The 25,680-nt window shown below is 36.5% G+C and overlaps 1 protein-coding gene across 5 annotated transcripts in view; it reads left to right on the top strand.

The window, feature by feature from the left end:
* The window catches only part of FAM13A (family with sequence similarity 13 member A), a 109,519-nt gene that overhangs the window by 22,827 nt on the left and 61,012 nt on the right, over positions 1-25,680 (top strand). For 3 of the 5 annotated variants that reach the window (XR_008913034.1, XM_007495697.3, XM_007495695.3), the window contains 3 exons: positions 18,868-18,909; positions 19,284-19,463; positions 23,302-23,488. Coding sequence is in view for 4 of the 5 variants with exons in the window: in XM_007495697.3 (XP_007495759.1) it covers positions 18,868-18,909; positions 19,284-19,463; positions 23,302-23,488 (409 nt within the window). In the remaining variant the exon portion in view is untranslated. The remainder of the gene's footprint in view (positions 1-18,867; positions 18,910-19,283; positions 19,464-23,301; positions 23,489-25,680) is intronic. The other 2 variants (XM_056803322.1, XM_007495696.3) reach the window with 1 other exon arrangement.

Here is a 25,680-nt window from a genome sequence, read left to right as displayed (position 1 = left end):
TGATAGAGAGGAGGGGGAAGGAAATAGCTGAGAGGGACGAGGAAAGGCCTCTTAGAAGAGATGGTGTTTGAGTTGCCTTCAAAGAAGCCAGGTGGGCTCCAAGGCTGGAGAGAGCAAGGAGAGCATTCTCCCTAAGCAGGGGATAAATGGTATATGCTCAGAGCCTAACATGTAGGACAATTTGGATAGACAGAAGGGTACAAGGAGGAAGGAAGCACGTTGTTAAGGGCTTTAAATGCTATACAGAGGCATTAGTGTGGTCATGGAGGGAACATTGGATTTTATTGAGTAAAGGCTGAAACAGTCAAGTTTCTACTTTAGGAAAATCATTTTGGCAGTGATGTGGAGGACATTTTGGAGTATGAAGAGACTTGAGTCAGAGAATTCACTTAGAAGGCTATGAAAGCAGTCTAGTCAAGAAGGAATGAGGAATCAGGAAGACTCAAACACTGACTATCTATGTGACCCTGGGCAAGTCATTTATTCCTGTTTGCCTTACCAAAAAAAGTCATGAGGGACTAAACTTGGCTGGAGAATGTGAGTGGAGAAAAGAGGGCTATACAAGAGTTGTTGTAGATTAAAAAAAAAAAGGTTATAATATTTGACAGATGATTGTATATGGGGGATGAGTGAGAATAAGGAATTGAGAAATGATCCATAAATTGTGAACCTTGACAAAGGTTGTACCTTTGACAATAAGAAAGCTGGAAAGAAGGGGGCAGCTAAATGGCTCTGTGGATGGAGAGCCAGACCTAATAAGAGGTCTAGAATTCAAATTTTGCCCCAGATACTTCCTAGCTGTGTGACCCTGGGCAAGTCACTTAACTCAGTTACCTAGCTCTTAGTACTCTTCTGCCTTGGAATCAATACTGATTCCCCACATAGAAGGTAAAGATTCTTAATAAAAGGGAGAAAGTTGGAAGTTAGTTAGTTAGTTAGTTAAGCAGCTAGGCAGGACAGGACCCAAGGAGATGGTTTGGATCCAACAGGATCTCAACCAGAATCTCACAGACAGATGACTCAGCTGAACAGGATGACTCAAGAAGCTCAAGAGATGGTTCTATCAAGTACAGGGAAGCAGGTAGGATGGAGAAGTCCAGATATATCACAGCCAGCAAAGGAAGGTAACCAGTCCCTCTCCAGATAAAGAGAGAATATAAGCTCTCTCAATATCAGACTCTTCCCCAGTAGAATTCTAGGATTTCTCACTCTGCTGTCGGTCTGTCTCTGCTCTCTGCACACACTTAACTTTAACTATAACAGGAGACAGTAGTTTTAATTGAATAATGAAGTCAGAAGCCAGGAGGCAGAAATTTTAGAAGAGAATAAGAAGAGAGGGTCTGAATCCACAAGTATAAAAAGCTTTCTCAAGTAGTTTGACAGAAGAGGGGTTAAGAGACAGGTTTGTTTGTTGTTTATTTTAAGATTGAGAAATTCTATGGGGAGTTTGAAGGCAGCAGAGAAGGAAACAATAGCTAGGGATAGATAGAAGATTAGAAAGTTACAAGGATGGGGTCAGAATGGTAGAGAGCAAGAAAAAGTACAGCAAATGTCTCCTACCCACCCAAACTCCTCTAGACAGGTCTGGACAAAACACCAGATGAAATCCTGTCGGGGAAATAGAAGAAAAAGAAGCCAGACGGAGAGGACTTTAGATGGTGGGAATGAGGTCTGATCAGGGGCTTAGATCATTCTAACTTAGGGAGAGGATGGGCACCAGGACAAAGAAAAAGCCCTGCTGGGGACCTTCATGCAGAAGAAGGAGAACATGCCAACTCAAAACTTCATCCCCCACTACCAGTCACAGGTCACAGATCTATAGAGCACTAACCAGGGACCTTCCCCCCAAAGGTGGCATTTGAAACCCGTTCAGAAGCAAACAGCAGCTGTGTGACTGCTCAATTCCAGGGTCTAGCTTATTTAGAAGGTGACAGAGGAATAACCATCGCAGCAATCCCAGACCAAAGGGGACATGCATTTTTGTCACCCTGAACCAGCAGAGCTTCCCATTTTTTAACTTAGTGATCTCACTAGCTCTCATCAGATCACATTGTAGATGACTCAGGATTTACCTCTATACAGAGACCTATTATCTCTCCAGAGCACTATGTCCACATCAACAATTGCATAGTGGACATGAAGAACTGGGTGTGCTATTGGCATGTCAAGCTCAGAATGTCCAAAGCAGAGTTTCTCGCACAATCACCCTTCTTTCCAACTTTCTTTCCATTATTAAAAATCTTTACCTTCTGTGTGGGGAATCAGTCTACTGTTGCTCAGGTTCAAACTCAGGTTAGGAATTTGCAGAGCTCAAACCTGAAGGATAGTGACCAGATTTTCCCCTTAATCAAACCATTTGGGAACATTGAAAACTTGTAGGTTCCCGAGCCCAAGTTACCTCCAGCATTCTAAAAAACAGATTACTCTTTAAAAAAAGAAAAATACCACAAAACCCCCCAAATAGAACTTACAGCTAGGTCCTAACCCAGAAAAGAATGACTTCAAAATATCTATGAGTAAAGCTTCCCAGGAAAAACACAGTTTGGACATAAATTTAATACTGTGGAAGAGATAAGGCAAAAAGTTTTTTTTTAAGAGTTTAAAATATATTTGTCAATGAAATGAAGAAAGAATTGGAAAAGAAATGAAAGTTATAGAAGAAAGATTTGGAAAATGAATTAATAGCCTGACACAAAAGGTACCAAACCTTGCCTAAGCAACAAATTCCCTGAAAATTAGAACAGACCAAATAGAAGTAAAGAGACAACAAGAAATAGAGTCAAGCTGTTGGGGAAAAAATAGAAGAAAATGGAAGGTATCACGGAGCCAAAATAACTGACCTGGAAAACTGATTGATGAGAAAAAAAATTTAAGAATTATTAGAATAGTCAAGCACTATAATTTCCCCCCATCTTCATTTTTTAAAAATTTTATTTAATTAGATGATTTAGAATATTTTTCCATGGTTACAAGACTCATGTTCTTTCCCTCCCCTCCCTCCACCCTCTTCCTTAATCTGATGGTACTTCCACTGGGTTTAATATGTGTCATTGATCCAGACATTTCCATATTATTAATATTTGCACCAGGATGATCTTTTAGAATCTACTTTCCCAGTCATAGCCCCACTGACCCATGTGATCAAGCAGTTGTTTTTCTTCAGTGTTTCTACTAACACAGTTTTTCCTCTGGATGTGGGTAGTGTTCTTTCTTATATGTCCCTCCAAGTTGTTCAGGATCACTGCATTGCCACTAATGGAGAAGTCCTTTACATTCTATTGTACCACAGTGTATCAATCTCTGTGTACAATGTTTTCCTGGTTCTGCTCCTTTTGCTCTGCATCACTTCCTGGAGGTCGTTCCAGTCTCCATGGAATTCCTCCACTTTATTATTCCTTTTAGCACAATAGTATTCCATCACCAACATATACTACAGTTTGTTCAGCCATTCCCCAACTGAAGGGCATCCCCTCATTTTCCAATTTTTGGCCACCACAAAGAGCGCAGCTATGAATATTCTTGTACATGTCTTTTTCCTTATTATCTCTTTGGGGTACAAACCCACTAGCAAGCACCATAATTTTAAGACGATTATAAACATCTTATTTCAAGAAATCTTAAAAGAAAAAAGGCTAATTTTTTAAAACTCAAAGAGACAAGCGTAAAATTATAAAGAGTGCAGTGAGTAGAACCAAGAGAACATTATATACAACCACAGAAATATTGTTTGACGAATGACTTGTGTCTGTCCACCTCCAGAGAAAAAGCTGATGAAGAGAAATAAACAAGACATAGTTTTATATCTACATATATCATTTTGTCAAATGATCCCCTATCTGGTATGGGGAGAGGAGGGAGTGATGGAGATAGTTGGGAATTTTAATGTAACAAACAAACAAATTAATTAATTTAAAAAGAAAATGAAAGGATTTGAAGAAAGAATTGGAAAAGAAATGAAAGTTATAGAACAAAGATTTGGAAAATGAATTAATAGCCTGACACAAAAGGTACCAAACCTTGCCTAAGCAACAAATTCCCTGAAAATTAGAACAGATCAAATAGAAGTCAAGAGACAGCAAAGAAAAAAAAAATACACATATCACTTGGAACCAGAAGGCAAAAGAATCCACTTATCTATGGAAAGGAACTCCAAACTGAAAACTCCTATGAATATTATAGCTAAAATCTAGAGCTTATAAATAAAATAAAAGATATTGCAAGCAGCCAAAAAGAAAGAATTCAAGGGAGCAGCTGGGTGACTCAATAGATTGAAAGTCAGGCCTAGAGAAGAGATGTTCTAGGTTCAAATCTGGTCTCAGACACTTCCTAGCTGTGTGACCCTGGGCAAGTCACTTGACTCCCATTGCCTAGCCCTTACTGCTCTTCTGTGTTGGTTCCAAGACAGAAGGTAAGGGTTTAAAAAAAAAAGAATTGAAGAACCAGGAGGACCAGTTGAGGTCATACAAGATTTTTCAGCTACCAGAATATTGGAACAGACAACTTGGAATATGATATTCCAGAAGATGAAAGATTGAGGCTTACAGACAAAAATAACTTATTCAGCAAAACTGGGCATTTGGGGTGGTTGGATTTTTAATGAAACAAAGGATTTCCAAGCTTTCCTGATGAAAAGACCAGAGAAAGTTTGAAGTTCAAACACAAGAGTTAAGAGAAAAAAAAAACAATAAACAATTAGAAGGGATTAAATAAATGCTTTATAGCTTACTTACATAACTTGCTTACATTCTAATAGGAGTCCTACTGAACCCTATCATCATCCGAGGTCATAGAAGGATTAAATAAAGCTTGGGAGTGATTTTGTGGTATCTTAACAATTTTATGAAAAGAAAGGAAGGGGAGAGGAAGTATAATATGGGGTGGGGGGTAGCAGAAGAACAAGGAAAGTGAGATAAATTATTTCACATAATCAAGATACTCAAATTTAGCTTGATTAATTGGGACCTCTGATAATTGAACATGTGTTAGTAAGATGACTTGATTTTTCTCTACCAGAAATGTTAACAAGACAACAACCAATTCTTTTAAAAGCTAGTAGTTCTGAGACTTGGAGATCCTTTTTTAAGGAGTTACCTGATTTTCTGATGGGCTGAACTCCAAAAAAACTAAACATTAAATTTTGCAAGAAAGAGAGAGATTTTAATCTACCAGAAGAGGAACTTTATGTTCCATTGTCCATCAGAAAAAGTGGAAAGGAGACTAAGAGTCTCTAGCTTCCTACCCACCCTGAAAGAGAGAAAGTAATCAAGAAGTGGCATCAAAAGGATCTGTGCATTTTAGGCACTATCCATTCCATTTTCCTCATCACTTGCCCACTTCCTTCGCTTCTCTCCTGAAGAATTTTCTTATTTATTTCAAATTATTGGACTAAAAAGTCACTGAACGTAGCATCCCTTTTCAAGAATGGAGTCCATTTTGAATAAAGAAAGCCCTATCCTGTTATTAAATAGAAAACTGCCTCTTCAATCCAGTCATATGTCTCTTCTTGGAAGCTACTTTCTTAAAGCTTATTTGTCTGCACTGAGGAGGAGGAGTTAGTTCTGATTATTCCAAACAGGCCAGAACTCAAAAATTTAACCAGGATGGCCAAGGAAGCAGATTTTTAATACTGTATATTCATTTGTTCTTATTCTATATATCAGAATCCTAAATTTAGCTTGTATATACCCATATTATAACTAGTACTGTCTCATGCCTGGTATAAAGTATGAACACGGAAATAAGTCTGATTCTTCTGGGTAACATGGGATTGGCATTCTCTCTTGATGGAAGATTTCTTCTATAATTGTACTCCTTCCCCTATTCAGAACCTGACTTCTATTGGCACAATCCCAGGCAAAATCCTAGTATTGAGAATTTAAAGGCAGAGCTGAATTTTAATTTTCATAGGATCAGAGCAATCACTGCCAAGGCTTTTATTTTTCTCTCTTACATTCAAGCTGTTTTTCTTCTCATTTTCATAGAATTGAATATAAAAGGAATTCATTTATTCCTTGGTGATCAACTTAGCCAATTATCTGTTTATTAATTAGTACTTGTCAAATTCATCAGTAGTTGGTTTTAATTGTCTGCCCAAAGGGAACAATAAACATTTAAAAAAACTGCACAGTTGATAATCTGGTATTATAATATTCAAGATAAATATTTGCAAATGTAATTCGCACCTTGAAATATTCCTTCCTGGTACCATGTCTACCATGTGGAAGCTTGACAGGAACTTACTTCTGTCCATGTTCAGGGTCTACACTGTATGATAATGAAGGGTCACTAATTGACTCCTGATCTGGAAGAACTGATAACTCAGAGGATATAAAAACAAAAGCTACATTATTCAATCTTCGTTTTCAAGCTGTGTGGCCTTTTCAAGCTAGTCCCAAGAGTTGGGAGAGGGACTGCCTTGTTTCCCTCACACCTGGCCTCTTTGGCAACTCTGTCTCCTTGCATTTGTTCTTTCCTGACCTTAGGCAAGTAGAAATTCCAAGACAGAAATGTTCAGACAGGCAACTTCGTCAGCTCTGAAACACCCAAATATCCTGGGAAACCTTCAGGGTTGTTGTCCCCGGAGCAGCACCATTCATGATTGAAGAAGCACTTGCACCAGGAGGACAAAAAAAATGCAAAAACCCAATCTATTGAAGGAGAAAAAAAGTACAAAAAAAATTGCAGTGGAGTCAGTCTCAGTAGAATTGGATCCTTGGTGGCATATGTGGAAAAATAGATCCCAATATGGTAGCATATTGACTTAGAAAGTCACAAATTAGCATTATTGATATTGTATTTTTATTTATTTTGTTAAATATTTCCCAGTTATATTTTAATCTGGTTCCACCTTGGAAGTTTTGTGAGTGCTTGACACCTCTGGAATGTAACATAAATGTAAAGTGAATAAATACAAATACATATGAAGTAGTTAAATAGAAGGTAGTTTTAAAAGGGAAGGCACTAGAAGTTGGAGAGAGGGTCAGGGAAGGTTTCATATAGAAGATGATACTTCAAATAAGTCTTTAAGGAAGAAAAGAACTCTGTTGGAGGTGAGGAGGGAGTGCTTTCCAGGCATGTGAGGGAGGGCTGTCATGTGTGAGAAACAAGAGAGAAGACCTACTGCAGAGTGCCGGAGGATGGAAAGATGGGTTGGGACTGGATGGTGTAGGACATGAAGAACTAAAAAGAGGAGCTTATTTTTTATACAGAGCAATAGGGTGTTGCCTCCATAGGGAGGCCTCCTGATCAGATTGCTGATTAAGGAAAATTACTTCTGTAGAAGTGTGAAATATAGATTGGAGTGATGAGAGAATTGAGGCACAGAGCAATGTGTTCCAGCAGTTCAGAGAAGTTGTGATATTTGGCTACGAGCTGACTATTTACTTTAGTCACAAATGTTCATGGACACTATCTGCTTTATAATAAGCTTTAAATTTTGTAATATAAATTTTATAATAAGCTATAAAATTTACCCATGTAGGAATAGCCACATTGGAGAAATCCTAGGAGCTTTGGAAGTGATGAAGAAGAACCCTTCATCATCCTTCCGCTGACACAGTTACCACACTCCGCTCTCAGCACCTCCCATTTGGTCCCCTGCCATAAATCTCTCTCCACTCCAATCCATCCTTTATCGAGCCACCAAAATAATTTTTTCTAAAGCATGGATCTGACCGAATCATGCCCCCTACTCAATAAATTCCAGGAGCTCCCTCTTAACTCCAGGTTCCAATACACATTCTTTTGCCTGTTGTTCAAAGCTCTTCATAATCTAGCCCTCGCCGATCTTTCCAGGCTTACACCTTAGTTCTACTCTTCAATCTAGTGACTCTGCCTTCCTGGCTGTTCCATGAATCAAATATTTTTGTCTTTCACAGACTACCTTCTTATGTCAGGAATATTCTCACTTCTTGTTCACCCCCTGGCTTCCTTGGCTTCCTTTAAGTCTTCTACAGCAGAGGTGTTAAATTCTCAGCCTGATGCCAGAAAGATGAAAATAGAATTAGGAAATGTTGAATGAAATAAAAATTCAAGATAAGTAATGTTAATTTGAGGTTTTCTAAGTCAATATGTGGCCCTCAGGAAGCTATTTCTCCTTGAGTTTGACACCATCCTTCTATAGAAAGCCTTTCCTGAACCTAATTAGTTGTAGTGACTTCTCTGCTAATATATTTCTTTATTTCCCATTGATCTTGTTTATAGCTCATTTGTATATATTTATCTGCTAGTTGTCTCTCTCAATAGATTTCAAGTTCCTTGAGGGCAGGAACTCCCTTTCTGCCTCTTTTTACATTCCCAGTACTTAGCATTGTGCCTGGCACAATCAATGCATATTGACTATCAAACATTGTTATATATATGTATTCAGCATCTCACCTCTGTAGCTGTGAAAGACTTAAATAACCGTGCCGCTCCTTGTATCCTAGCACTTGAGGAGTGGGATCTTCCCAAAGTCAAATAGACAGTCAGTAGACCTGGTGCCCTGTCCTTGACACCACACAGTTCAGAGGTGGTTTCCTAGAGTACCTCTGGTGTGAGGGCTTGCTGAGCCCTTTTCTGGGTTGCTCATCCATCTTGGGTATCTACCCAAAGCTGTCATACACACACCCTAGGAAAATCATCTTGGGAGATGGTCTAAACCAGGTTGAGAGTAGCCAACTGGCCTGAAACTCATTGGTGAGTTAGGAAGGTAGGTGAAGTCTTCTTTCCTGGAATGGGCAGAGGAGAACAATTTTTGTTCCAATGACCAACAAAAGCCACTGTGAAGCAGCCTCTGAAGCAGGCTCCGGGGGAGTGCTTAGAGCTTGGGCAGACATCAAAGCCGTCAAGGTCATCCTCTGCATCCTGGGCCATTCCCGGTCCTGACTCTTGCCTTGTCCCTGGGCTTGCATGACTCTGGAAGAGAGAATAAGACTGACAGCTTCCTGCAACTCTGCCAATTCACATACAAGTCAAGAATCCCAGTGTGATGTCATGGGCCCTCTTTGAAAATCAAGGAAGGACAACACAAACTTAGCCCTGTACTTTGAATAAAGGAAGCTCTTTAGTAAAAGTGTTTTCTTTCATTCATTCATCTGTTTCTAAGAGACTACAATGATCACCAAAGCTGTAACAGCCAAAGAGACCATTAAAGGAAGAAAAAATTGGGCTGGCAGTTTGGAATTCAGTTGAGAAATGACGATATTCTTCCTCTGGACTCAGATAGTTTGTGTGTATTTTATCTGAGATTCAGGATCAGTCAATTGACAAAATGGCTTGATGTGAAGCACTCTTGGAGTAAGGGAAAATCTGTGTGTGTGTGTGTGTGTGTGTGTGTGTGTGTATTCATTTGTGTGTTTTCTATGATCTAGGAAGGATCTGTGGAGCTCCTCTTTGCAACAACTCTTTTTATGTTTTTTCTTTTCCTGGCCAGGTCTTAGAGACAGAAAGCTTAAACTTTTGCTACTTCCTTTATGCTCTGGCAGGTCAGGCTTGAACATTTCTAGTTACTTGAACTTGTTGCTCTAGAAGAGGAGGGTGAAGACAAATTAAAGAAAGAATAGGCATAGCAACAGTTTTTTACTCCCTCAATCTTGGTCCTGTTCCTACTTCCATCTTCCCCTGAGATGTGAAAGGAACTGGAAAGATAAATCCCCAGTTCGACAGGTTCACACCAAGTCCTACGTGCCATACGAAGACACATCTGACATGCAAAGGCTGAAGCTAAATATTCATGCTGTCTACAAAAGCAGATAAACCGAGAGTCTCAAGTGAAATTAGAAATAAAAACCATAAAAAATAACTTCTCAGTTATTACCATGATGATGAATTTGCCAGATACTCCAGATGAGAATAAGAGATTAATAAAATGAGCTTACATTAAATTTCTGATCACATTAAATTGAAAAGGTTTTGTGCAAATAAAATTGATATACCAAGATTAGAAGGAAAGCAGTAAACTGGAGGGGGTGAGAATTATTGACAGTTTCTTGGACAAAGGCCCCATAGCTCAAATTTATTGAGAATTTTGTAAAATTCATGAGAATATAAGCCATTCCTCAATTGATGATAGGATAGGAATAAGCAGTTTTAGGAGGAAGAAGTCAAAATTATATACAGTCAAATAAAAATGCTCATTATTGATTAAAGAAATGCAAATTAAACAACTTTGATATACCATCCTATACCTAAAGTCAAATTAGCTAAAACGATTGAAGGGGAAATGACAAATATTGGAGGGAATATGGAAAAAATGATAAAATAATACATTATTGGCAGAACTGATCTAAACATTTTGGAGAGCAATCTGCAATTAGACCCAATGAGTTATTAAACTATGTATATTCTTTGACCAAACTGAATGGAATAAGACTGAACTTCCAGATAAGCCAAGTCAGTAAATAAATTCACTGTGTGCCAAGCACTGTGCTAAAGATTGCAGATAAAAAATAGTCTTCACTCTCAAGTCATTCAGTCTAATGGGAAAAAAAAAGCATGCCAACAACTGTGGGTAAAAATAGATACATACAGGATAAATTGGAGACAATTTCAAGGGGGAAACACTAGCATTAAGAGGAATAGGAAAATCTAATAGGACTTTCCCTGAGACTTGAAGAAAGCCAGGGGGACTCAGCAGGCAAAAAAGAGGAGAGAGAATTCCAAGCATCTGGTGAAGCAAGTGAAAATGATCCCTCAGGACAGGGTGTCACCCACCTCCTGGGAGCAGAGATAAGATAAACCTGAAGTTTTTGTGTCTTCCAGTGAGAGTTCCCCCATTTCTGCCCCAAACTTGTGTCCTGCCTCAGGGCAACTATTTGAGTAAGGAACCTGAATTTCTGGGTTAGAGAGCAAAGAGGAGATACTTAACTGGGACTCCTCAGCCCCCTCCACCTTCTTACTCACTCAGCCACCAGCTCAGTTTTCTGCCTCCCTCACTTTCATTGCAAGGATCCTGAAAGGCCAGGGCTCTGTCTCTAGTTCTAAATGCCCTGACCATTTGTTGGCTCTCAGTCTTCTTATACTGACAGTCCACCTTCTGCATCACAGTCCACAACATCCAGGGAATGGTGGATGCTTCTTCCCTCTAAGGCAGCCTCCTTCAGCCATAGCTGATCATGGCTGTGTTCCCTGTCCCCCAAGAAAGACTCTCCAAACAGGATCAAGAAGCCATGCAGTGTCCTGCCATCCCATCACCCCACTCTTGTCTGGATTTGTAGGGTTCTTCCCCCAATTCAATCATGAAGCCATTTCATCTTCTTATAAGATGAGAGAAATCAAAGGAATAACATTTTTATTTATAAAATAGAATTTTGTTTATAGTACAATACTACAAGGGTAGCTGGGTGGCACGATGATTAAAGCACCAAGCCTGGAGTTGGGAGGACCTGGGGTGAACTCAGGGTCTTTGCCTAGCCCTTACCACTTTTCTGTCAAAGACAGAAAGTAAGAGTTTTAAAAAAAAAAGGCAATGCTGCAATGATTTTGAATACATTAATTTTTTGCACAAACAAAACCAATAGTAAAATTAGCTGAAATTAGAAGAGAAAGAGTTAACTGGGGGAAAACCCTTACAGCAAAATTTTGTTAAAGGCTTCATTTTCAAGACTGTAAGGACATGAATCAAATTTATAAAATTAAGAACCATTCTCTAGCTGATCAATGATCAAAGGATATGTTCAGGTAGTTTTTCGAATAAGAAATCTTTTTTTTTAATTTTTTAAATGCTGCATGTCACTAACAACTTAGGCAGCTAGGTGGTGGAGAGGATAGATTACTGGATCTAGAGTTGGGAAGACCTAAGTGCAACCTAATGTCTACTTACTAGCTGTGTGATTTGAGGGAGGTCTCTTAGCCTCTGTTTGCCTAAATTCCTCATCTAAAAAATGGGGATAATAATAGCACCTTCCCTCCATGTTTATTATGAAACTGAAAGAATATTTGTAAAAATAAAAGGCATTGAGCACAGTGTTGGAACAGAGTAGATGCTATATAAATTCTGGCTGCTATTATTATTGTTATTAGAGAAATGCAAACTAAACCAACACTGAGGTTCTGTCTGACACTCGTCAAATTGGCAAAGTTGACCACCACAAAAAAGAAAATGATAAAAATTCTGGAGATGTAGGAGGATAAACACATTATTTCACTATTAGTGAAGCTATGAATTGGTCTAACCATTCTGGAAAATACTTCTGAACTATACAGATAGTTGATAAATTATCCATATCCTCTGACCCAACAGGAGTACCACTAATTTGATACCCAAAAGCAATCAATGAAAGAAGAAAAGGACTCAAAAAATAAAAAAATAGCATCTATGTAATCCATATACATGTATATATATATATTTCCATTTATCAAGAGTAGTTAAAATATGATGTAGAAATGCAATGGAATATTATTTTGCTATAAGAAATTATCAAAGGGATAGTTTTATAGAAACCTGGGAAGAATTGTGTGAACTGATGCATAGTGAAGTGAATAGAATCAGCAAGAAAATTTATAGTATAACATCAACATTATGCAAAATGAAATTTTTAAAATTTTTTTCAAGAAGAAATATGACAATTTGAAATTCTTCTGAATATAATGATTAGTCATCATGTCAGAGGACTGATGATTTTGCATGATACCTTTTCAGACAGACAAATGATTAATATGTGAGTAAGAAACGTACTTTTGGATATGGTCAACATGTGAATTTGTTTTACTTTGCTATGTTCATTTGTTAAGGGGCTTTTTTTTTCCCCAAGGGGAGAGGTAGAAATAAGAAAACAATCCTTAATACTAGGGGCAAAATTGTTTTTAAAAAAGTGAAAAAGAGGAGCCTGTTTTATCTTAAATGCAAATAGGGAGTCAGCCACTGGAGTTAACTGAGCAGGAAAATTAAATGATCAGATGTGTGTTAAAGGAAAATAATTTTGGAAACAATGGACTAGGGCTATAAGAGGCTTAATGCTGGGAAACTAATGAGAAGCCTGTAGCAATAATTTTGATGAGAGATTTGAGGACTTGAACTAAGATTGTAGCTATTTAAGTAGAGAGAAGAGGATAGATGAGAGAGATGTTGTGAAGGCATAAACGGCAAGATTCATCAACAAGGGGGCAGCTGGGTGGCTCAGTGGATTGAGATACAGGTCTAGAAAGAAGAGGTTCTGGAACCTTAGATACTTCCTAGCTGTGTGACCTTGGACAAGTCACTTAACTGCCATTCCTGGCCCTTCCACCCTTCTGCCTTGGAACTAATACACAGATTTGAAGACTGAAGATAAGGGTTTTATATATATATATATATATATATATATATATATATACACACATATATATGCCATCTAATTGGAAATGGAGTACAAGGAGGAATGAGGAGTCAGCAATGGGGAATTCTGAAAGAGAAGTGGATTTGGGTTTAAAATAAAGGAGAGAATGGAGACATTGAGTTAGCAATCTCTCCAGGACGTCCAATTTGAAATTTTCCATTGTTGATGTGGGAGAGACTTGGGCCAAATGAAACGAGAATCTATATTTGTGAGCCATTTTCTCAGAGATGATAGTTAATCCATAGGAGCAGGTTACTGAGAAAGTTGAAGAGTAAGTAGGAAATCCCAACAAAGTTGAGGTATCCCATGTGGGAAAGAAAAGAGAAGTTCTATAGAGATGAGAAGGATCAGGAAAGAAGAGTGTCACAAAAACCCAGAGAGGAGGGGGCATCCAGGAAGAAAGGGGGATCAGGGGTGTGAAATGAAGGAGAGAGATCAAAGAATGAACAGGAGGGCTGAGAACAGGAGGACCCCAAGGGTCACTGACCACAAGATTCCAACAAGACTCTCCACTTCTGGCATTGGTCAGGAAGAGGAGCACCATTTTGTGGGAGGCTGGGGGACATGAGAGAGTGGGGGAAGAGAGAGGGTCAAGAGGTTCTTGAGAGGAATAGAAAGGGAGAAGAGGACGTTCACATGAAAACTACGTTAGTAGTCTCAGTAAAATAAGAGCCAGGCCCTCAGTTTAGGGGAAGGAGGTTGAGGAGGAAGGTGTAGGAAGGGCGATAAGGTTTGGAGTAGCTTCTCTGGGGAAGGAGATAGGGAATCAATTAGGGAGGCATAAAAGAACTGCCTTGTTTCAATGGGGGCGTCTTGAAACTGGAAAATTTGAATTTGCAGTGTACCCAATGAGTAGGATTGTGAAACTTTCTCCAACTATATTCGTGTATCCCGTGAGTAGGGGGTGAAGGAGCAGAATGAGGAGAAGGATCCATGCTAGGTTTTCAAGTATTTGAAGGGTTCTTATGTGGGAAAGGGAAGAGATTCATTCTGCCCTATGACAAAAAGACCAAGGAACAAGAGATAGAAGTTGTTGAGTCAGCTATCAGTAAGAGCTTTCCAAAAAGTGGAATAGGTTGACTTCAGAGGTAGTGAGCTTCCCCTCATTGGAGCATGTAGAATCACAGATTTAGAGGAGAGAGGTTAGAATCCATCTGGTCTAGTTTGTACAAGAACTTTTTAATTGAATGTAATCAAAAGTATTTCTTTTACATTTTGTAATTTTGCCTAGCTCTTGCTTAGTCTTGAAATCTTTCCCTTCCCAAAGATCTGACAAGTATACTGTTCTGCATTCACCTAATTTACTTATAGTTTCCTTCTTTATGTTCAAGTCATTCACCCATTCTGAGTTTATCTTGGTGTAGGGTGTGAGGTGTTGGTCCAAGCCTAATCTCTCCCACACTGTCTTCCAGTTTTCCCAGCAGTTTTTATCAAATACTGGATTTTTGTCCCCAAAGCTGGGATCTTTGGACTTATCATAGACTGTCTTGCTGAGGTCACTTACCCCAAGTCTATTCCACTGATCCTCCCTTCTGTCTCTTAGCCAGTACCATATTGTTTTGATGATCATTGCTTTTTAGTATAGTTTGAGATCTGGGACTGCACGGCCACCTTCCTTCACATTTTTTTTTTCATTATTTCCCTTCATATTCTTGATTTTTTTGTTCTTCCAAATGAACTTTATTATAGTTTTTTCTAATTCAGCAAAAAAGTTTTTTGGTAGTTTGATAGGTATGGCACTAAATAAGTAAATTAATTTGGGTAGGATTATCATTTTTATTATGTTAACTCGTCCTACCCATGAGCAATTAATGCTTTTCCAATTGGTGAGATCTAGTTTTAATTATGTGGAAAGTATTTTGTAGTTGTGTTCATATAATTCCTGTGTTTGTCTTGGCAGATAGATTCCCAAGTATTTTATCTTGTCTAGGGTGAGAAATGGAATTTCTCTCTCTAACTCTTGGTGCTGAGATGTGTTGGAAATATATAGAAATGCTGATAACTTTTGTGGGTTTATTTTGTATCCTGCAACTTTGCTAATTCCTTCATTTTATAGTTGAGGTAACAGAGGTTAGGTGACTTTCCAAAGTCACACAGATAGTCTTAGAGGCAAAATATACTGACTTCCTAGATTCATACTAGAATCCTTGACATATTAGAATCCATGAATCCATGGGTTCATGTGGAAGCTGAATGATGATCTCCTGCAAATGATATAAAGGGGATCATTGGTAAAATGCAGGAGTTGGACTCAGTGGTCTCCAAGATCCCTTTTAATTCTCTTTCTTTTTTAGAAATCTAGTTTGACCCCGTATTTTCCTTAGCAAAGGAAACTGAAGAACAGAGTTCAAATGTATTGTCTCTTTAAGCTAATTGACAATGCTTTTCCTATGGCATTAAACCATCTTTAATGGCTGTATAAGACTTCTGAACTTGATCCCATCCTCACATGCCCATCAGATGTTTCCTGTCAACAATTCTGAAAGACTTATGACAAAGAATGGTATCCGCCTCCAGAGGAAGATCTGTTGGAGTCAGAATACAGATGAAAGCATACTATTTTTCAGTTGTTTATTTGGATTTAGGTTTGGGGGTTTTGGTTTTATAAGATTATTCACTTACAAAAATGAACAATGTGGAAATTTGTTTTGCTTGATCATATGTACATAACCCAGATCAAATTGCCTCCCAGCACCGGGAAGGGGAAGGGAAGAGAGGGAGGGAGATAAGTTTAACTATATAACTTAGGAAAAGTTAAATGGAAATTTGTTATTACATGTAATTGGCAAAATAAATACATTTTTTTAAAAAGAGGAAAAAAATGTTTCCTGTCAGTGTGATGACTATGTGATGAGAACAACAATCTTCCTGACCGTGGCCTTTCATTACCCAAAATATGGAGAGAGTTGCACATAGTCAATTTTCTTTATACTGTTAAGGACAGAGTCAGCATAAGATCCAGATGTGTGGGGAAAGAGGAACTTGGACTGCAAAAATGTTATTCTAAACAACTAAAGGATTGAAGCAAACATAGGGCCATAAGAATTCCTGAAAAGGATATTGGACAAGGAGGATAACTGTTAACCTTAGATTTTAATAGTTTCCCTTCAAATAATCAGTCAATTGTTGTCATTCAGACGTTTAGGCATGGCTGACTCTTCCTGAAACCCCATATTCATTGCTTCCATGACATTATCCATGCCATCTCTTCCATCCCCTTTTCCTTTTGCCTTGGCTCTTTCCCAACATCAGAGACTTTTCCTTTTTTTTCCATCATTTTCTTGATTTTTTTGCATTGCTCTTACTTTTTTCTATTTTTTCATTGATCTCTCTCATTTGTTTTGTTTTGTTTTTTCCTTTAAACCCTTGTTTTCTATCTTAGAACCAGTACTGTGTACTGGATCCAAAGCAGAAGAATGGTAAGGGCTAGACAATGAAGGTTGAGTGACTTGTCTAGGGTCACACAGCAAGGAAGTATCTGATTTTCATTATCCAATTTCATTATCCAAATTTGGGATTTGATGCATTTCTTGAATTATTCAAGCTCTTAGATGTAGAAGCTAGAAAAATTTCAGAAAGGGATAGCGAGAAGATGAAAAGGATGGAAAATAGACCTTATGAGGAAATATAAGGGATCTGGTATTCCTAAGCCCACAGAAGAAATTCAGGGAGGACTGTATTCAAGACAGAATCATTTTGAAAAGGAGAGTAATTAAATATTCTCCTCCTGGGTACCTTAATAAGATGAGAAGTTTACAGTTCTTAACAAGAAAATATTCTAATAGATATAAATTTTTTATAGATTATTAAGGATGATTAAACATAAGCACCCTGTGAATCTTAAAAACTACTCAGACTGTACTATAGAAGATTTGATTTATCTATTTTTATATTGTAACAATGGAGATACTTGGTCTAACAAGAATCAGGAATGTCTTGGGAAATTTACATTATTCCACCCATACTTAGACATACTTTAGGAGAAGATAAAGTTGTAAGTTCCTGATTGAACAATGAAGATACTTAACTCATACCTTACAGTGAAGCTAGAACCTTAAGCTAAGTCTATTTTTAGATCTAATACAAAAAGGTGCTAAGTACCTGTAAAGGTTAAATTAATCACAAAAAGATCAAGTAACTCACAAAAGGCAAGCTTAACAAAGAAATGTGAAGTACCTCAGAAGATATAATCTAACCAGAGAAGGTGAGAACTAAAGAGTGGTGAAAACTAAGAATGGGCAGTCCTGGAAAAAAGTGTCTACTGTGATTGGTAGATGTAAAAATTTAGGGGAGGTGACATGAGAGAAAATTTCTTTAAAAGGAAGGGTAAAAAGTCAGTTCAGGGAATTCAGTTCAGAATGGAATTGGATTCTGAACTCAGTTCAGGAGATTGAGTTCAGTGGAGGACTGGTTGGAGATGGTCTCCTGGTGAGTGATAAAACTGACTCCCTTACCCTTGGGCTCAGGAAGGCCACTTTGGCCAAGGCCTTTAACTACTGCCTGACTCAGCCTGAGACAGAGAAGTTTAAATTCTCTCTCTCTCTCTCTCTCTCTCTCTCCTTATTCCCTTCTCTCTATATTACTTAAAATCTTCATATTTACCAGCTGACTTGGGTATTTTATTATTTGGGAATTTTCCCTGACGACCAATCATTTAGATTTAAGTCAAAACATTAAAATTATCTTTACAACCCTCTTCATCTTCATTAAGGACTAAGTTTAAGCCACAGTTGTTTAAATGGAGTCAAAGGACTTATGTTATAAACATATATATATATATATATATATATACACATATATAGTAAGTGTACCAGGTACTGTGCTATAGTTTTTTGGTTTTGTTTTTAAGTTTATTTAATTAGTTAATTAAGACTATTTTGCCATGGTTGCATGGTTCATGTTCTTTCTGCCTCTCTCCTCTCTCCCCCCTTCCTAAGCCAACAAGCAATTTCACTGGGTTTTACACATGTCATAGATTAAGACCTATTTCCATATTATTAGTATTTGCATTATGGTGATCATTTAGAGTTGTAGTTGTTTTTTTTTTTAAGAAATATTATCCTATGGGGGGAGGAGGGGAGGGAAAGAATATGAATCATGTAACTATGAAAAAATATTCTAAATTAATTAGATAAATAAATTAAAAGAGAAAAAATAAAATAATAAAAAAAGAAATATTATCTCATTTGTTCCTTATAAAATCCTGGGAGGTAGATATAATTATTATCCCTATTTTACACTCGAAATAGAGGCATTTGGAGGTTAAGGGACTTACCCAGGGTAGCATTCTGACTCCAGGCTCAATGTTCCATCCACTGTGATATCAATTACTACCTCTAAGAAAAGACATCCTGCCAATGAGGAATGTTACTAACAGTATATAGAAGTCTTTAAAAGTCAGAGAGATCATCCATCATTCCTGGATAAAACTGCCAAGAAAATCTATTGATATAAAAAATAAACTATAATTATCTGAGAATAATTTGAATGGAGATGATCTCCTGATGATTCTCTGATTCTTACTCTGATATTTCTTTACTAATCTTTCCTTTTACCATTTTTTTTTATACAGCGCTCCTGTGTCCCAAGTCAATAATGTTTCAACAACTGGAGAGTAAGTCATTTAGATCCATTCATTCTCTCACTGTGAAAAGCAGGCAAGACAAATAGCTTTATCGAAAGACAAAAGATACTGAATTCATGGAGAGGACCCGGAGCCATAATTTCATAACTTTAGTGAAGTGTCCTGTTAGGAAACTTTCTCTCCCAATGCCAGTCAGTCCCTTTTCTGCTTTGCTCTTTCGGTGGGTTCCCCAGAGCCCTGAAACTTGTCTAGGGTCAAATTTGGTCAGCGGCATGTATGGGAATCATTCTAAGTTCATTATTTTACGCAGAAAAATAATTAGGAATATGGAGAAATGTTTTAATGTCAATCATTTTGTAGAAGCTAAAACTTATCATTGACAAAGTATGTTCTTGACTAACTAGGCTCTTAGAAAGAACCATTCGGTCCACTGTGGAACAGCATCTTTTCGACGTTCAGACCTCAGGGAGTCAGAGCTCAGAAGATTCTGAATGTGGAGGGTCACCAGCTTCTTCCACAGTGGCTGCCAGGCAGAAACGGTGGCAGAAGAAGAATCAGAATGACATCAGACAGAACAGAGAAAGGTAAGTTGGGAAATTGTCCTTTGGAGGTTATGCATATGTAATTATGGAAATTGCACATATAAATCTAGACCTCTATGAATTACTAATAGACCAATTAGCTACAGTTATGCTTATAGCTTTATAGCCAAAACACCCCAACAGATTATATATATTTAAAACTATATTTTGATTGACAGAATTTCTCTCTCTCTCTCTCTCTCTTTTAACCCTTATCTTCAGTCTACCAATCAATACTTATTGATTCCAAGGCAGAAGAGTAGTAAGGGCTAGGCAATGGAGGTTAGATGACTTGCCCAAGATCACACTGGTAGGAAATGCCTTGATGTCACATTTGAACCCAGGACCACCCCATCTCCAGACCTTTTAACCCATGGAGCCACCTGACTGCCCCTCAATTTTTCACTTTTCCTTTTTCCTCTTTATTTTTATCTTTTAATACAGTTTTTTAAAATTTATTTTTTCTAGGTTATACATGTATTATGACAAAACATTTTCACATTATTCATTTAAATTTTTTACTTTTCACATAGATCTTTGTGTAGACTTTAGTTAGAAATTATGTTTTCTCCATTAACAACTTATTTTTGATTAATAAAAATAATAAATCTTTTGGAAGAAAAGTAGATCTGAGATAGAGTATTGATAAAACATTTAGGAACAATGTTATTTTGGGTTGTGAAACCTGATCCCTTTGATTCTTAGATCAGTTAATCTAATGGATACATTTCTCTAAAACATTAGCCAGAGGAAATGTAGTCAAGTGGTGTAGTAGAAAGACTACTGACCTCAGGGTCAGGAGATCTGAGTTCAAATCCTGATGCTGGCTCCTACTAACTGTGTGATTTAGTCACTTAATTTTTCTGAGCCTGTTCTTAGATGAGATATATATTTGAAGAACTTTGCACACTTTATAGCCCTATACAAATATTTTTATTATTTATTATTTATTATTATTCTTAAATATCATGATAGTATTATGACAGTAGAGAAGAATTTGTCATAGGAAAAATCCAACGTAGATACCATCAAAAGAGGAAATACTCAAGAAATCTCATTCTCATTAAGATCTCAGCCATAGGGCATTCATTGACATACACAAACTAAAGATGAGTGTTGGTGGGCAAGGTTTGCATTGTAGGTATCATTTTATATTTTTTTTATCATTTTATATTTATACTCTAGATTAATATTACCTCTCAGAGGTATGAAGACTATACAGAGAAAAGGATATTTTACTATGAAAAAGAAGACGAGCAACTAACTTAACCTCAGTTGTCTAGTTCTTGCTGTTCTATCTTAGAATGGATACTGTAATATTTATTGGGAAAGGAAATAGGGAATTGGAAAACAGGGATAAATGGGAGGTTTGTAGCAGGGGATGGAGGAGAGAAGGGGAGAGAGGGAACACTGAAAAAGAATATATAAGGATAAAAGAAAAGAATATCTCAGTTATTTTGCTATATTTTATGAGAAAATGTTCTTTTAATCACTTGTGTATATTTGTTTTGGAATTGATATTAAGGGTTAAAAAAGAATTTATAGGAATAAAAGAAAAGAGTATCTCAGTTATTTTACTATGTTTTATAAGAAAAAAAATTTTAATCACTTGTACATACTAGTTTCTTGGAATTGATATTAAAGGTTAAAAATTTTTATAGGAATAAAAAAGAATATCTTGGTTATTTTACTGTCAGTTTTATGAGAAAAAATTTTAATCACTTGTGTATAATGAGTAGTCTTCCTATGTATTTTTTTTCTATTACTGCAACTCTCTATCTGCCACCCCTAAACCTTATGAAGTGGTTAGGGGCAGTAATGAGTTTTTGAAAAGCACCAGCCATCTTCCATGCCCTCCCTGCTCACCTCAGCCCCATAGAATCCCTGGCTTCCTTCAGAGCTCAGCTCTAATGCAGCCTTTTCTAGGAAGCGTTTCTTGATGTCTCAACAGCTGCTGCTTCTGCCCAGAATTCCTTTGAATTAATTTTGTATATCTTACTCGTGTACTTTTTGTCTCCCCCAATAACATGTAAGTTGCTTGAGGGCAGGGACTATCCATTTTTGTCCTTGTGTCCCTGGGTCAATGCACAGCTGAATAAAACTTACTGATTGATTGAATAAAGTTCATATTAAATAATTAGATTAAGATGGAACCATTTACTACTATTCAAGTCTTCAAACTTGACACTCTTTCCATGAACCACCTAGATTACCTGGCCATAAAGCATACTTTTAATGAGATAATAAAATGGTTTAACTATTTTGGAAAATAATTTGAACTAATATGAGAAAAATCACCAAGTATCTTTTGACCCAGAGAAGCAAAAAAAAAAAAGGAAATAAAGTGGGTGCTTATTAATGGAGCAATGAATAAACAACATTTGGTACACGACTAATGAAATATTATTGTGGTATAAGAAGTGAAAAATAGGAGGACTTGTATGAACTAATGCAGAATAAAGTGAGAACAGTATGCACCATCACCGTAGTGACTATGTTCTGAGTTTCCTTATCTTTGAAATGAAAAACCTATCCAAATTGAGTTTTGTGAGGAAAGCACTATACAGTTGCATCATTGTTATAGGAAATGTGGTTCATAAGTATCATTTTCGCTGGTCTCCTTCCCCTCCTCCTTCTCTTCCTCCTCTTCCTCCTGCACCTTCTAGCTCTTCTGCTGCTGTTTCTACTAATATGCAGGGGAGCTTTGATTGCCATGTTTTGCTCCTTCTGAGGCAGTTTGGTGCTTCCTGTTCCTGTGGGCTCACTATTTTATTTGACAGCAGGGCCACCCACTGAACTTCTAGTCCACTCCAGCTCAGGACTCTTGAACTTGTGATCTACCAGACTCAGTTTTCCAGGGAGCAGGAATTATAGACAATTTCACTTCAATGAAAACACCTCGTTACTTTCCGCCCTGGTAGGGAATGTCATTTGTCCACTTACCTTTCCTCCTACCTATGAACACATTTGCTAAATAAATGAGTAGTTTAAGTAAAATTTCATAAGAATATATTTAAGCTACTTAAAGAGATCTTTTTTCAAGAAATCTAGAAGTTTTGTTTACTTGTAATACCTTTGGCAATCACAAAGAGTTCTTATCTATTTATAAAATTAATTCATAATATTCTTTTATAAGACTAGTTCCTTAATAAAAGAAATTAAACTACATTTAATTTTTTTTACTTTTACTTAGTTAAAACTTCCCCCTTTGATTAATTATAAGATCTGAGTTGTTTCTTTTCCTCTCTCTTTCCCTCCTCCCAGAGATGATAAGCAATTTGATCTGGGTTATACGTATGTACATCATCTGATGCAAATAGGAAGTTTTGGGGATGCATGGGAAGAAGAAAAAAATATTTTCTAGGTTTTTTCTAATTTTTTAATGATTCCTTATGAGAGTGATAAATCTAGCATATTTTTATAACAAGTTATTTTATTTCCTTTTCCATGTATCAGATCCTCTTTATGAACAAAAAAATAAATCCTTCCAAACCTCTGTTTGGAAGCCTCTATAAAGATTTTTTTAAATTCTAAATTGTTCTCCCTCTTAACAAATACATAAATTATTTTTACTACAATGGAAAAAGTTGTACATTGCAGAAAAGTAACCCTTACAAATTTGTGTCCAAGAATAATTTGCCTTTCAAAATAAGTAACTTATTTAGCATACAGATTTGCACAGGCTGTTGTTTTTCAGGACTTGAAATGCTTTTGCCTTTCATCTTAGGATGAGACGTGGGAATCACTCTATTTTTCTTCAGTGAGCTGTGATTGTGATTACGGATCTCTTCTCGAGTAAAATTAGGCAAGAGCAAATTGTGTTTGTTTTTTTAAATTGAAGGGCATTTATCAACAAAGAAAATATTCCTTCTGAGTTCAGCAGCCTCGAGGATTGTATTTTGACTACACAGGAAGCAGAAAAATTTCAGGAAAACAACTGTGTATATATTGAAGAAAACAGTAAACCTAAAAGACAGAAATCCAGTACCAGACTTTCTGAGATTAATGACAACCAAGATAGTCATGTGGTAAGTAAACTCTTCCTATAAAATATTTTAATGCAGCAAGTTTAGGAAGGGTTCTTTCTTTCTATTCGTTACCTACCAGGAAAATTAATATTGAACACAACTTCATAGAATCATAGAATTTCAGAGTCGGAAGGGACCTTTGAAATCATGTTATCTAACACACTTGTTTACTAGTGGGAAATCAGAGAGAGAAAAAGATTGAGTTTTTGCCAAGACAGAATCAGTAGGAACTTTTGTAACCAAAATCAGCACTGAGCTTTCATCCTTTGGAATATTTTTGGAAGAAGTTAGAGTTTAGAGTAAAAGTCAAGGAAAATTGATGTCTTTCCCCATTTCCATACCATTCTTCGAATTCTACCTCAAAGTTTAAATGTTTATAAATAAATGAAGAAAGATAGCACAACATAATGAAGAGAAAAACAGCTGGCCTCGGGATCAAATCCCACCTCTGATACACACTGGTTGTGTCACCTGGTAGGTCACTTAACGTCTCAGTGCGTCCAGGTAACTGACTCTCTGGTGCCAGCCTGAAATTGGAGAGGGGGTTTCCCTTCCCAGAATTGCCAACACTAATGAAAGCTCGAGTTTAGAACGCCCCCTCCACTACCCCATGGAACTTAAAAGAGAATATATTAATGCTGAAATCCCCTCCAACCCTCACCAAAATTACTTTGTATATATGTTGTATATATGAAAGTATATTTGTATATGCAAAACTATGTATGTGTGTATATATAACATATATACAGAGTGAATGTGTGTATATATCATGTACGTGTACATATATGTACACACAATATTTATGTATATGTGTATTATATGGTATGTAATATGTTATATATGGCATATAGATGGTATAGATTTATGTGGTATGTATTATATATAATATATAGGATATATGATATATTGTGTGTATTATGACATTTATATTATATATAGCATATATTATAGGTGGCAGATATTGCATAAATTATAGGTGTTGTATATGGTATATATTATGTGTGGCATATATAATATGTGTTATGGTATGTATATATTGTTTATATTATATGTGGTATATATATATATATAATAATATATAATTATTTTGACAATTTTGAAAAGCTAGTTCAGGAAATTTTAGGCTTATTCATAGGTTTGGTTGTTTTATAGAATTTAATGCATCCAGTCAAAGATGATTTGAATTGTGTATAATATATTGTATATATTATATGTGGCGTATGTATGTATGTGTGTGTATATATATACATTTATACAAAAAGTAGATTTTAAATAAATTCACATAATACAAATTTAATTTCTAAAAATCTTTTGTAAGTACTAGCTATAGAATCAGATACTTTTTAAAAAATAAGCTTTTTGGAAATTATTGGAAATTAATTGAAGAAAAAGATTAAGCAATCAAATTACTTTTCATCTCTAAACATATACTTGTAAAATACAAGGCGCATACAAGGAAATCCCCAGACCACTGTGGGGAAGAAATCATTTAACTTTGCCCCTTTCCTCCCCTCGTCAGACAACAACCTCATGTCCCAGCTCTGGAAAATGACTTAAGTATCCTCCAGAGTTATGATTTTGATTTTATATGCCACCACTCTAGAGTTCTCTCTATTAATGAAATGCAAAGTTGAGTTTCTAACCCTCTGCCTAGCCTCAAGTTCACAGGATAAGAAGCTACTAGAGTTCAGCTTAGAACAAATAGAGATGAATTTAGTTATCTATCTAAGTTGGACTTTGTAAGATGCTACCAAAGAATTCAATTTAAAATAGAGATGAATTTGTTTTTTTAAAGAATAAGTTGGTGTATGAGTATGTATGTGCATGCATTTGTAAAATTATCCTTGGACATAGTGTACCTCTCAGTTAAAGATAAGCTCTTCAAAGGCAGAAATCAGTTTTTGTTTTTGTATCTAGAATATCGCCTGGCACATAATGAATCATTTGGTAAATGAATCATTTATCAAATTAATAAGAAATGACTCAAGATCTTTGATTTTGTAAGTTTGGTTTAAAAATGCATTCAGAAATTGTTCAGCAGTTAAAAAGTTTAGACACAGATATGTCACTGATATGATTGGTGTTTGGATCTTTGGGCAAATTGCTTTAAACAAATAAATATTTATTTAGTGCCTACTGTTTGCCTAGTTTAAATGTATGTGCCTTAGTTTCTTCACCTATATTTCTTAGTA

The sequence above is a fragment of the Monodelphis domestica genome, chromosome 6 (assembly GCF_027887165.1).
Source record: "Monodelphis domestica isolate mMonDom1 chromosome 6, mMonDom1.pri, whole genome shotgun sequence".
NCBI classification, from domain to species: domain Eukaryota; kingdom Metazoa; phylum Chordata; class Mammalia; order Didelphimorphia; family Didelphidae; genus Monodelphis; species Monodelphis domestica.
This window is presented reverse-complemented; position numbering and strand designations above follow the sequence as displayed.